Below are 13,084 nucleotides of genomic sequence, written 5' to 3'. Positions count from 1 at the left end.
ATTATCCTCTAGTTATCCCCAAACACCACTGTTTGCTACCATCATACACTGTTCCTTGCCTTCACTCTCCTGTCAAAAGGAATGATTCTATTTATATCAAAAGAAGGTGTGGTAGTTTAAATGACTATGGCATGCATAGGCTCATATATCTGAATATTTGGTTCCCAGTTGGTGGAAGTGTTTGGAAAGGATTAGGAGGTGTGGCCTTAATGGAGGAGTTATGCCATTGGGGGCAGGCTTTGAGGTTTCCAAAACCTAGGCAATGTCCAGTTAGAGCGCTCACTCATGCTCTCTTGCTTGTATTTTCATATTCTCTCCCTCTCTCTCTCTCTGCCTTGTGGTTGTCTCAACATGTAAACTCTTAGCTACTGTTCGGCACCATGCAGGCCTACCTACTGATATACCCCCACCATGATGATCATGGATTCTGCTACCCTCTGGAATATCAAGCTTCCAAATTAAATGCTTTCTTTTGTAAGTTCCCATGGTTATGGTGTCTTACCACAGCAATTGAAAAGTAACTAGACAGAAGTTGTTTTGTTTTATAACTACTAAATCCTACAACTCATCAAATACAAATATTCTAATATTTATGAATGACAATCTGTTGAATATTATTCTTCAGAATGTATACTTTCATCATAAGGTACTTAATAAAGCTTTGAGTACTCTGTGAGATATGAAATTGGCTAATTACACATATTATCTCCCTAAATTCTCTCCTGAATGCTGAAAGCCTGACTTTCCCCTTTCCTATATGAAGAAGGTGGAGGTCAAGAGAGAAAGATAATTTCCTGTCACTGCCCTGGGATTCAGCGGCAACGTAGGTCCAGCTACACAACCCATGCTTTTCCCCCCGATGCCCTTGGCACTAACTATTTATTCTTCACAGTCAATTGTCCTGTGCGGTGTTTACCTGCCCCCCAATCACGGCCACTTCCATCTGTGTGCATGGATGAGCAAATCGAACACGAAGTCCTTCAGGGCTCTTCCATGGTTCCACAGCCAGAGACGGTGATTCTGTTGTAAGATTAGCAAATTTAGTTTACAAATAGCTCATCAGCTCTTTCTTGTGAGGCGTTGAAAGAACAAAATAAACAACATCCCCATCTCACCCCCCAAAAAGGAAACAAACAAAACACAGTATGCAATTTGGATTTCTCTCCATTCATCAGGATATTCCAAACAGGAGCAGACTAGGCCCGCCAACACTGCTCTCCAGCATGGCATCCTGGGGCAGCAGGCTTAGCCGTTGGGTGGAGGCGTAACTCAGCAATACAGTGCTTGCCTAGTGTGCAGGAAGCCCTAGGCTGGAATCTCAGCATGGCAAACAAGCAAAAGTCAACTAACAACCAAGTAAAGTAAGTCAGATTCATAAAGACGAGCACCACACATTCTGTCTTATACACAGACACTAGACTTTAATCTCTATAATGTATGGAGTGTGGGTATAGGTCATGATACCACGAAGGAGATCAAGATGGGAAGAAGAGTCCTGGAAGGTTGGAAGAAAAAGGAGGGTAACAGAGTACAACTGACATAAAAGCAGGAGGGAGGGAGGAGACCACCAGGAGGAGTGGGGAAGGAGGACCAACAAAAACAATGCATGGAAATGCCATAATGAAAACTATTACTTTGTATGCTAAAAAGAATAACTAAAGACTGGGAATAAACGATCTCCAATAATCAAGTAGCACTGACAAGATACTCACAAGTACATAGTCTCAAGAATTATTTATTTCTATGTCTGCTTTCCTAAAATTCTGATACTCACCCCAAAGGCATCTGAGCACCTGGCCATCAGCCAGCTGTACCATTAATGACTTGGTCTTGGAACTGCAATATAAACCAATGACGACCCCATCCACTAACACAGATGAACTAAAGCAAAAAGCAAGCAAACAAACAAAACAATAGGAGGTAAGTATAAAAGAGGCAATCTTTCTTAAAAATGGAGACATTTCACTGATTTTGCCATAGTGAAAACTAACAATGACCCTTGGGGATACACTGCCCGAGTCAATATAATACATAAACTCTTTACACAGAGTGCAAGAGTCACAGATATAGACAGACAGACTGACACACTTCTCAAGAGCCAGTAAGCTGGCTGTCTACCCTAGAGGAACAGCATTCCCACTCAGGTAGTAGCTCATTATAATGTACTGCAGTTTATTGATTTCCTTATGTATTCTTTTTTGGTATGTTTGTTGGTTTGTTTGATTTGAGACAGGGTCTCATTATGTAGCTCTGGCTGTCCTGGAACTCACTATGTAGACCAGGCTAGCCTCGAACTTACAGAGATCCTCCTGCCTCTGCCTCCGGAGTGCTGGGATTAAAGGCATGCACCACTACACTCAGCTTCCTTATGTATTCTAACATTTAAACTACATCACCTGGGCCTGGTGAGAACAGCCTGTAATCTCCCAGCTACTTAGGGAGCTTAGGAAGGAGAACTGCAAGTTCCAGAGATGCCTGGGCCATTTATTGAAATCCTGTCTCAAATTTAAAAAAGTAAAAAGAACACTGAGGAGGGCTGTAAAGATGGCAAAGAGATTTAGAGTACTGGTTACTCTTCCACAAGACCCAAGTTCAGTTCCTAGTACCCTCATGGTTGCTCACAATGACCTGTAACTCAGTTCCAGGAGATCTGATGCCCTCTCTGGCATCCATGGGCACTGCACGTGCATGGTGCACATACATTCCAAACACCCATAAACATAAACACAAACATAAAGAAAAAAGAAGGCTGAGGATATATGCTCCCTAGCATATTCAGGGCCTACATTCAACCTTCAATACCACTAAATACATAAATAAATAAATGACGAAGAAAAATACAATTTCTTAAAGGAGAAGGAACCTATAAAAACAAAGCCATTGCTAGGATTCTATTCAAGGACCTACCTTATTTTTAACTAATCTTAAAAAAAAAAAAAAGAGGGAAGAGAAGTAAACTCTAAAAACAGGTTCATTTCTCCACCACCGACCTCGAATTTTGTGAGGGACAAACTACCTTCCAGAGATTGTGAGAAGATGGAGCTAGACAATGGGACTGGGTCCTGCTTGAGCAGACAACTCAGTTGATTCTTTACACCTCAGAGGCCAGTCCTCAGGTGGAAAGTGCTGACAGCACATGTCAAAGAGTGTGTACACAGAGGAAAAGTGAACTCCTGCGGGCACAACACACGAAGAGCATGCTTACAGTGTGCAGCCACCGTGAACGCAGGCTACCGACAGTGCTTAACTGACCGAGTGGCATTCCATCTCTCAAAGACATTAGTATTTTATATAAACAAAAAGCAGTCTTTTGAGAAACAAAAATTAAAACAACAGAATCATAAGTGACTTTCTTACTTAGATCCCTAATATTGAAGAAGTTAGAAACTACAGAAATGTAGACATTTCTACTCCAAACTGTGGTGTTTATCAGAAAGCAGGGTTCTGCCGAATTCAGGGCAGCATGTATCTCCTGCAGAACACAGTCAACATGGAGATCTTCACTGCAGGCTTCTTCAAGACAGCATGAAGCTTGGTGAGTTACCATCAGAATGTGATCTAATAGGCAGGCCTTTAGTTACAAATCAATGTGAAGGGTAACATGAGCACAAGACTAAGCAGCCAGTCTTCCACTGGGAACCTGAAGTATTGTGGGAGCTGGCCAGACATTTTCTCAACTATCCCCCAGAGCTTGAATGACAGAAGATTCTGCAGTTGTCAACACTGTTCTATGACACAGATGAAGTCATGAATCAAACAAGCTCAGGCCCAGGGCATAGGAACTGACAAAGAAAGAGGCTTCTAGTGTAAACAAAGCCACACACAGAAGAGGAGGGCCAAGTTTGCTATTACTACTTAAAAATAAACGTAGTTATGTATGTTTCTTTACTACATTGGCCCATGAGAACCGACCACTGTAATTACCTGTTAAAATCAATTGTAGACTCTGATGATTACTTTATGAATAACTGGACGAATACGTGGATACTGATTAAAATACTTAACAAATGTTTTGCGCTTCTGATATGCTCCTTTTTACTACTTCTTGACACAGTTTGGACCCACTGTTTTGACATGACACAAACTACACCCCGGCCTCTTGCTCAAACTACACTCCTCAGCCTTGCCCACATCCATACACAGTGTGTAACTTCACTGCCAACGTTACAGACTGACTACAGGGATGGACCATCATACCTGACATCCAGCTGTCCTCGCTCGTCCTCCACCTCCGAAGGGGCCACAGTCATACGGTGAATGACAGACTGCAAGCTGCAGGGGCTGAAGCTTACGGCCAGGAAAATGTCTTCTTCAATCCAGGTGAGAAAGCTCAGTCGCAGTGGACTTACCTCCTCATCCTCAATGTTCTCAAACTGAATTCTGTTTCAAATATTCAAGAATATCCATGATAAGAATAAAGCTTTAACTCACTGAACTTTAAAACCTTTCCTTATAAAGGAAAAATACAGCCAACTCCTTATTCCTTAGAGAAACAGACCCTGAGCCACAGCTCTGAATAAACCATCTATACCAACTGCCACTCTTAATTCCCTAAGACTCGAGGAACCACGGAAGAGGAGCCTGAAGAAAGGAGCCGGAGGCTGGAGTGCTGTTGTCTTCTGGACACGACGTGGCCATTGCAATCGTGGATTCAAGCAGCAGTGGGCCTGCCAGTCACACCTGCAGCAGAGGGGACGGGCGATCCCTAGGCCCCACCCTCCTATGGAGCCAGTGGCCGCTGACAGTGGCTGGGGCAGCAGAGTTGCTCTTCTTTGAGGATGTAGCACCAGGTAGGAAGCCCATGGTCCAGGGAATGCCTCTGTACTCATGCACACATGGGCATCACTAGCTGGACTTAGTAGTTATACAAAAGAAGACATAAAGGTAGGAGGATTACATCTGGGGAGGGAACGACGAGGCAAGAGTTGGAGGGAATCCAACTGATAGATAGGATTTGATAAGATATGATCATATTTCATTGGATACATGCAGGAAAGCCTCAAGAATAAACAAAAAAGCCCTATGCTAACACCAAATACCAGAGCCCTCCAAAATAATGTTTGTCTGACTTAAGAATGTAGGATTTGCTGGGTGGTGGTGGCACACGCCTTTAATCCCAGCACTCGGGAGGCAGAGCCAGGTGGATCTTTGTGAGTTCGAGGCCAGCCTGGTCTACAGAGCGAGATGCAGGACAGGCACCAAAACTACACAGAGAAACCCTGTCTCAAAAAACCAAAAGAAAAGGAATATAGGATTTATTTTAAGTACACTTTCTCATATCCTTAGATCTCTATATTTGAAGAGTATCATTTTGAAATTGGCTATGTAAGAAAATTCCCCACCCTTGTGCCTAAGCTACTGAATCACAGGGCCCTCCCAAGTCCACAATGACCGGCATATAAACCGTATACCAGCAGGCATCTGCCTCACAAGACAGGACCCTTCCCGAAGCTCCTCACATCCAAACAACTAATAAACGGGCACAGCTTCCTTGCTTCTAACCCTCTCCTGATCTGGGCATTGTTTTGTCACCTCTCAAAGGAGAACTCCTGTCCTCTGGGTCCAGTGGAGGTCAGCAGTAGAGACTTAAGAAGCAGGCCTGTAGCACCATCTGCCTGTTCAGCCAGCTCCCCCTCAACTCTGTCTCCACTGCACACGGCTAGCCCAGAGTCCTTGCCACACACGCCTTCCCGGGTCTGGTTTTCACCAGCCTCCTCCCAATTCGTTCCCAATCCAAATCAGTTCTTCCCTAAGGATCAAAATGAAGACTCACCTCTCCTATTTTCTCTGAATGACTGACTGACCTTCCTCTTGATTTTTTTTTTAATGGGGGGGGGGAGCGGGTTTCGAGACAGGGTTTCTCTGTGTAGCTTTGGTGCCTGTCCTGGAACTCACTCTGTAGACCAGGCTGGCCTTGAACTCACAGAGATCTGCCTGGCTCTGCCTCCCTGAGTGCTGGGATTAAAGGCGTGCGTCACCACTGCCAGGCTCTTTCTCTTGATTTTTTATATATTCTAACCCAGGCTGTGTAAATGATGGGTCATAGCATCACATGGGGTCATATTACTGCACATGAGGACTGGAAGAAAGAAAGAAAGAAAGAAAGAAAGAAAGAAAGAAAGAGAAGGAAGGAAGGAAGGAAGGAAGGAAGGAAGGAAGGAAGGAAGGAAGGAAGGAAGGATAGATAAATGGTAAAATTACATGTATGACAAGGAACTGAAGCTGTACTCTTTTATGTGTCTATCTGTCCTGTGTGTTCACGTACAGGCTAGAGGACAACTTCAGGTGTCATCCTCAAGAATACCATTCGCCTCCTTTAAAACAGAGTTTCTCACTAGCTGTGAGCTCACCAATTAGGACAGACCACTTGGCCAGCGAGCTCAAGGATTCCCGTCTTCCCACCTCCCCAGAACTAGGATTACATGCACACACCACCAAACCTGGCATTTTTATGTAGTTTCTGGGGATCAAACTCAGGTCCTCAAGCTTGCCAGCCAAATACTTTGCTGGCTGAGCTATCTCCCCACTCCCAAGGAATTGTTTGAAAATAAGTTTATGATTATCAGTAAATGTTTGATTTGTACACTATTTTATCTATCTATATATCCACGATCACATAAAACTTACTTAGTAAAAAAGGGTTGTGAACTGAAGAAGTTAAGGAGCCCTGTTCTAAACTGCCTCACTCTGAATCTGAATTATATCTCTGTGTAGTGATTTCAAATTATATGTTAAAATTTGGATCTGGAGCTGGGCAGTGGTGGCACATGCCTTTGATCCCAGCACTTGGGAGGCAGAGGCAGGCAAATGTCTGTGAATTCAAGGCAGCCTGGTCTACAGAGTGAGATCCCGAACAGCCAGAGATGTTACACAGAGAAACCCTGTCTCCAAAAACAAACAAAAATGGATCTGGACTACTCCCCAGAAGGCCCCTGTGTTAGGCTTGGACTCTAACCTCTGTAACAGAGAAAGAACAGAATAAGGAAATGAGGCTAGAAGTTTTAGATCACTAAAAGAATGCCCTCACCTCAGAGAGGTGTGACTCTAGTTCTCTACCCACAGCGACCATGAGGTGAGTGGGTCTCTTCCATCACATGCTACAATCATGAAGCCTGTGCCAAAGCCATGAGGCCGACAGGTTGTTAAAACCCCAAGCCCTGGGAGTCAGACTAAACCTTTCCTTCTTAAGCCGCTAGATGTCTGGCATTTACTGCGGTAACTGGAGAGCTGCCTAACAGAGTGTACAATGATGGAATATGAGCCCTTTAAAAGCTTATCAGCATTCCATACACAGGCAACAAAGCATACACTTCCTTGAAAACTAGGTATGTATTAAATATACGACTCATACCTAAAATCCCTTCCTACTTTCTCTCACTTGTACTTGTTTCTATTAATTCTGTACTGGGTGTCCCTGATAATTAAGAACAGGAACACTCCAAACTGAACAGAATTAAGCCCTGGCTTCTGCAGTCAGCAGGTCCACGATCTTGGGTAACTCTGTTCTCTTATTTCTTGGTGCTCTGTAGCCAGTACTTAGGATCTGGCTTCCATGCCCTTCTGAAAATGCCTCCAGTGGGCCGGAGTTAGTTAATTACTCCCACTCATTTGTACTGCTGTTTCAAAGGGAAAGTGTGCTCTGATTTCAACCTGAGAGTCTAAAATGACAACACCCAAAAAGAAATCCTGTAATCTGGAATAAGACCAGGATAGAAGCTGAATTGGGTCATCCACATACTAGCACCGTGTATATGGCCATTTATGTGAGGGAATGCAACTGTGCCTTGGTGTCTGTCCCTCCATCTTCCTGTGGGAGTCTCCCTAGAGAACAAAGCAGTTGTAGGAAGAAGAGTTTCCTTGCCACCGGAATATATGGCACACAGTAAAACTAAGTGACTGGCTTCCCTCACCAGGCTCAGCCGGTGTACCTACTTCATCTTCCCCAGGATACAGGCTGGATGAATTCAGGACAGAATGATACCTAATTCCACTCCCAGAAATGCAAAATATTTAGGAACCCACATGTATCTCTTTTCCAGATGAGGTGTTCTAAGGGGAACTTTAAATCCATTTCCACCCACAGCTCCCAGTTTCACAGTGGGATCCATGTTTGGCTGATCACCTAGAAAACAAAAATGCACACATCATTGTAGGCTATTTCTCTGAAGACCAAGAATGTAGGGTCTTACAACTAGTGGGTTCTAGAAGACAAATGAAGCAATCTAAGAAATAATGACATTTCAATCTCCTTCTTGAATCACCACATATCTTTCAGGCTCAATCAAAACCTGCTTTCCATCAATACCATTTCAGCTGCAGTTCTCACCAGTAAAGACAACTCTTTAGCAGGGCCAGGGGAGGGGCTACCTTTAATTTTGCCAAATACAAACAGACTAGATATTATAGACTAGATAGTGTAACTGTAATTCTTGCTTGATAATTGTTTTGTTATCTGTAATTTTACTATGTGAAAGTTAAAACCTTCCTTTTTTTTTAAAAAAAAAAAAAGGGGAAGTGCTGTGGATATTGCTCTGTATAAATACAATGCTGATTGGCCAGTAGCCAGGCAGGAAGTATAGGCAGGACAAGGAGAGAGGAGAATTCTGGGAAGTGGAAAGCTGAGGCTGAGAGATGCTGCCAGCCGTGCCATGAAAAGCGAGATGTAAGGTACCGGTAAGCCACGAGCCATGTGGCAACTTACAGACTAATAGACATGGGTTAATTTAAGATATAAGAACTAAATAACAAGAAGCCTGCTGCCGCCATACAGTTTGTAAGCAATGTAAGTCTCTGTGTGTTTACTTGGTTGGGTCTAAGCGGCGGAACTGGTGGGTGAGAGAGATTTGTCCTGACCGTGGGCCAGGCAGGACTGGAGAAAACTCCAGCTACACTTCTGTTCTGGAGCAGGGACTGCACTGAGCTCCTTGGTCAGGGTGTTTCCACTTACCACACTTGTAGACAGAAATCTGGTTACTGTCATCGAGGACAGCAAGGTCATTGCTCTTTCCGAGTTGAGCACAGAAGACGACTTGGTTCACTGGATGTGGGATCTGCAGCCGGTAGGTACACATGGGAGGTGGGATCACAGTCTGCTGGAAGACTGTTACCAACACTCTGTCTGCACAGTGAAAAGGAGGATGAGCCATGTGGATGTTCAGTGTGTAAAAGCAGACAGGAAGCCTCACTGAAAACCTAACTGATAACTGTGTTAGGCAGCATGCTGTAGCTCTTCACAATAACTTCTGGTGTTTTCTCATTAATAAACTTAGAAACAGTATGGGTACGTAGAGCTCTGTCTGCACCTGGCAAGTGTGGCCTGCAGACCTACATTACCCTTGAAAAATTAAGGTGCTAGGAATCGGGGCAAAACAAGCTCAACGTTCCAGCTTTAAACCTGGGTCTGTAAGGAAGAGAGACTAAACTAGAGTAATCTATACCTCTAAAACCTTAAGGGCTACAATTGGGAGGCTGAGGCAGGAGGGAGGGCTGCCATGGGTTCCAGGCGCCTGCTCTACACAGGGAGTACCAGGGATATATACCAAGACTCCTGCTAAAAAAGACCCCACCCCCAAATTTCTATGTATAAATTAGTAATAAGGCATGACTAAGTTCTCTGTACAGAACATGATTCTAGAAACCAGTATTAAAAGCACTACCCAGAACATTTAGTGCCAAGTATGTCTATCTGCTATCAACAAATTGTCTATGGCTATTTCAGTCTGCAATCCAGCTCTCCACCACTGATGCCTACATGTAATTAAAAACACCAATTTTCCTCACAGGAGATAAATGTCTAGGATTTGACTGAGAATCCTAGAGAAAGAGGTAGTTTACTGTGCTTAAAATAAAAAACAAAGCCAAACATAGTGGAATGCATAGCCAATACAAGGCTAACAGACCCCACTGCCCCACCCACATGGCTTCACTCTTCTCTGCAAAAGGAGAAAATCGTTAGTCTTCAACTTCAAAAGCCAGACAAGTCAATGTATAAGGCTATAAATAATAAATATGGTTCAACAGGGAAGTGGGATGGGTGGAACTTGGGTTTTCAGGAGAGTACATGTTCTATTTAATGACTCTCCTGGCCATCAGACATCAGACTAACTAAACAACCAAAAGGACGATTTCCCCACTGTTCTGGTTAGACCAGCACATCTGCAGGCCCTGGGTCAGGACCCGCATGTTCATGAGCACATTTCCCAGAAGCTTACTTCCATCAATAACAGCCACATTTGCCATGTCACTGGTACTATTTCCGGAGCTCCGTTCAGTGGTCCAGTGCCAGTCACAGCATAGATAACGCCAGCCCTGACAGAGAATATGCAGCCGGCACGGCATCACCGGGTCCCATAGCAGAGACACAATCTGGTTCTTCCCACTGGTGCTGAAGGGCAGGCTTTGCTTGAGATACCAGTGATAGTTCCCCATGGTCCAAAGCTGAACTGTGTGGAGAAAAGGAAAGGAAGGCCATCAGAAACCAGGGAACCAAGAGGCGACAGGGGTAGCTTTGTATTTTTCCAAGAATTCTTCCTGTTTGGTCTCTCCAAAATAATTATATAATAATCAATGTCAAAAGATAGCTAAGACAGTATTTCAGGACATTTTCCCCATGCAAAGATGAGCAAGATAACCAGACTAAACGTACAGCTATGCATCACACTGTGGGGATATTGTCTGAGAAATGTGAAGTCCATAGGTATCACCAAGTGCAAGCATAGCAAAGTATCCTCACACAGAATAAAACAGCTACAATGCCCTGGGGATGCAGCCCAGTGAGACCAGGGCCTAACGTGGTCTGCTGTAGACAAAGTCCTTATGCGGCACACGGTTGTGCCAAGGTACTCTAGGCAGGTTCTGGACCAGCATCACTATGGGTTTACAATGCCTGTTTTCTCACAGTGCTGTGTATGCAGTTATGTCCCAGGCTATCTAGTATCAACCAATATTCAGCTGACTGAAGATTAATATGCACTTAATCATCCTAATATGTATTACAATGACCAATTATGTCCAAGCTGGTCTTTATCAATAGAAAACACATATAAATTAAGATTTTAATTACATGAAAGAATTTATTTGAACTTTGCCACTAATTCTTAACTTAGTGATCACAGAAAATGATGCTTAGCTCTCTAATCACACCATTACAGTGTGTCTAAGTGGCCATGGGCTAGCAGGCTGAACCACAGGTTTATGTAACGGAGGGAAGATACTATGAGGACTCCTGTACTCTTGTTAGCCTGTGTCTGTCAGTGTCCTTGCTTTACATCTGGGAATCACTGGTCTTTGAGTGGCTGCATAGGCAAACAACTTGGAAGTCTGGGTCTGTTTGGTTTTGAAATTGTTATAAGGCCCTGATTAAATCCTGAACATCACCAAAAATAAATAGTTAATGTCAACATATATTCTCTCTCCCAAAACAATGAGTCCAATTCTGAGATGAAGGCTTAGCCAGGGTTAAGAACTCCTAAAATGAATGAATAAATGAATGAACAAACTACTCAATTACATTTCAGATTAAAAGTCCTGCTGATTAATGAGTTTGAAAGAAACTTAGAAAATAGACAAATAGACAAGCTAAAAGATTTATGAACACGTTCACTTCACTGCTGTTGATGATGAGATATAAATGTCTAATAGCAAAGAGTTAATTAACTGGCACAGAAGAAAATGACACAGTAATCTAAAATGATATTGATGTGTACATGGAATGGAACCTTGCTTGTGATACAGTGTCAAAGCAAGTCATAAAACAGCATGTATCGGTGGGGAGGGGTATGGAGGGAAGAAAAAGAAGGGAGAAACACTATAATTAAAATACAATTTCAAAATAAAACAGAAAAAGTCAGCATGTATCAGCCAGGCATGGTGGCATACACCTTTAATCCCAGCAGAAGCAGACAGGCAGATCTCTGTGAATTAGAGACCAGCCAGGTCCACATAATAAGATCTGCTTAAAGACAAAAAAAAAAAAAAAAAAAAAAAGGAAGGAAGGAAGACACCATTTACTTTAAGCAGGGTTGGGCTTGGCTCAGTGACAGAGGGCTTGCCTAGGTAGTCTAAGCCCCAGGGTTAAGTTACCCAGCACTGGGGGGAAAAGAAAGTAAAAAAGACAACAGACTTAATCCTAAGTCTATACTTAAATATATATACCCGGACATCTTAAAAGCTACTCTCATGTGCAACCTAAATCCACTCACTCCTACAGCATTTCATTTTCTGCCCTGATGACTATGGTTATAGTTTGTCTTTGCTCTGCTAACATGTGGTGCCCTGGTCCAGCAATAATCTAGATGCTGCTCTGAGAGACTTTAAATAAAGTGATTACCCCCACGTGTAAGAAGCCTTAGAAACAAACCAGGATTCCCAGGAGAGAAGGAATTCTGTCTCAATACTGCAACACAAAATTGCCTGAACTTACAGCCTGCCACAGAAATTCAACCCTCCCCTCCCCTACACACACAAGCCAATTCCTTAGACCAGAGCCAGCCACACCCCTCCTCTGTCTGTAACTACTGGTTCTGCTTCTCTAGAGAACACTGAATAATTCATGATTGACCCCTCTCCATCAGCATCTACCCACTTCAGGCTACCCTGAGTTCACCAAAGGCTGAAGGAGGAAGGAGGAAGGAAACCCCACAATCTTCTACTTTGATAGAACATATGAACATGAACCAAAGTTCAACAGCTATCATACCATAGCTTTTCAGAGTACAACTGTCCTCCATTGGAAGCTCTTCTAGCCACACAGCAAGCACAGAGGAATCTGCATTCCATAGCAAGTCATTTACCTGGTAAGGACAAAAGACACCCCAACTTTCAGTTATTTGTCAACTTTAAACTCTTTACAATAGCTGAATTCCTTACACACATAAGCCAAATAACTCTACAATACTAGAGCTGACCTCCAGCTCTGTTACTGACCTAGAGTTGTTAAACTGATTTGTGAAACTGTTTTTATAAAAAAAAAACTTAAAATATGCATTATGCTTAAAAATCCAAATACAAATGTACCAAAAAGCAATGTAACATTTCTAGAAAAATCAAGAAATTTGACAATTAGACATAGTAATACCTTATATTA

General features: G+C 43.0%; 1 protein-coding gene across 5 annotated transcripts in view; it reads right to left on the bottom strand.

Annotated features, from left to right (window-relative positions):
* Elp1 (elongator acetyltransferase complex subunit 1) overlaps positions 1-13,084 on the bottom strand; it is a 63,450-nt gene that overhangs the window by 32,214 nt on the left and 18,152 nt on the right. For all 5 annotated transcript variants that reach the window (XM_037202639.1, XM_028882984.1, XM_028882981.2 and 2 more), the window contains exons 10-16: positions 12,698-12,791; positions 10,212-10,442; positions 8,948-9,118; positions 8,023-8,122; positions 4,198-4,380; positions 1,775-1,881; positions 917-1,020 (exon numbers count right to left, since the gene is read on the bottom strand). In XM_037202639.1, coding sequence (XP_037058534.1) covers positions 917-1,020; positions 1,775-1,881; positions 4,198-4,380; positions 8,023-8,122; positions 8,948-9,118; positions 10,212-10,442; positions 12,698-12,791 — 990 coding nt within the window. The remainder of the gene's footprint in view (positions 1-916; positions 1,021-1,774; positions 1,882-4,197; positions 4,381-8,022; positions 8,123-8,947; positions 9,119-10,211; positions 10,443-12,697; positions 12,792-13,084) is intronic.

Source organism: Peromyscus leucopus, chromosome 2 (assembly GCF_004664715.2).
Source record: "Peromyscus leucopus breed LL Stock chromosome 2, UCI_PerLeu_2.1, whole genome shotgun sequence".
In the NCBI taxonomy this organism is placed as follows: Eukaryota; Metazoa; Chordata; class Mammalia; order Rodentia; family Cricetidae; genus Peromyscus; species Peromyscus leucopus.
The sequence above is the reverse complement of the archived record's forward strand: the minus strand, read 5'-3'. Positions and strand labels throughout refer to the sequence as shown.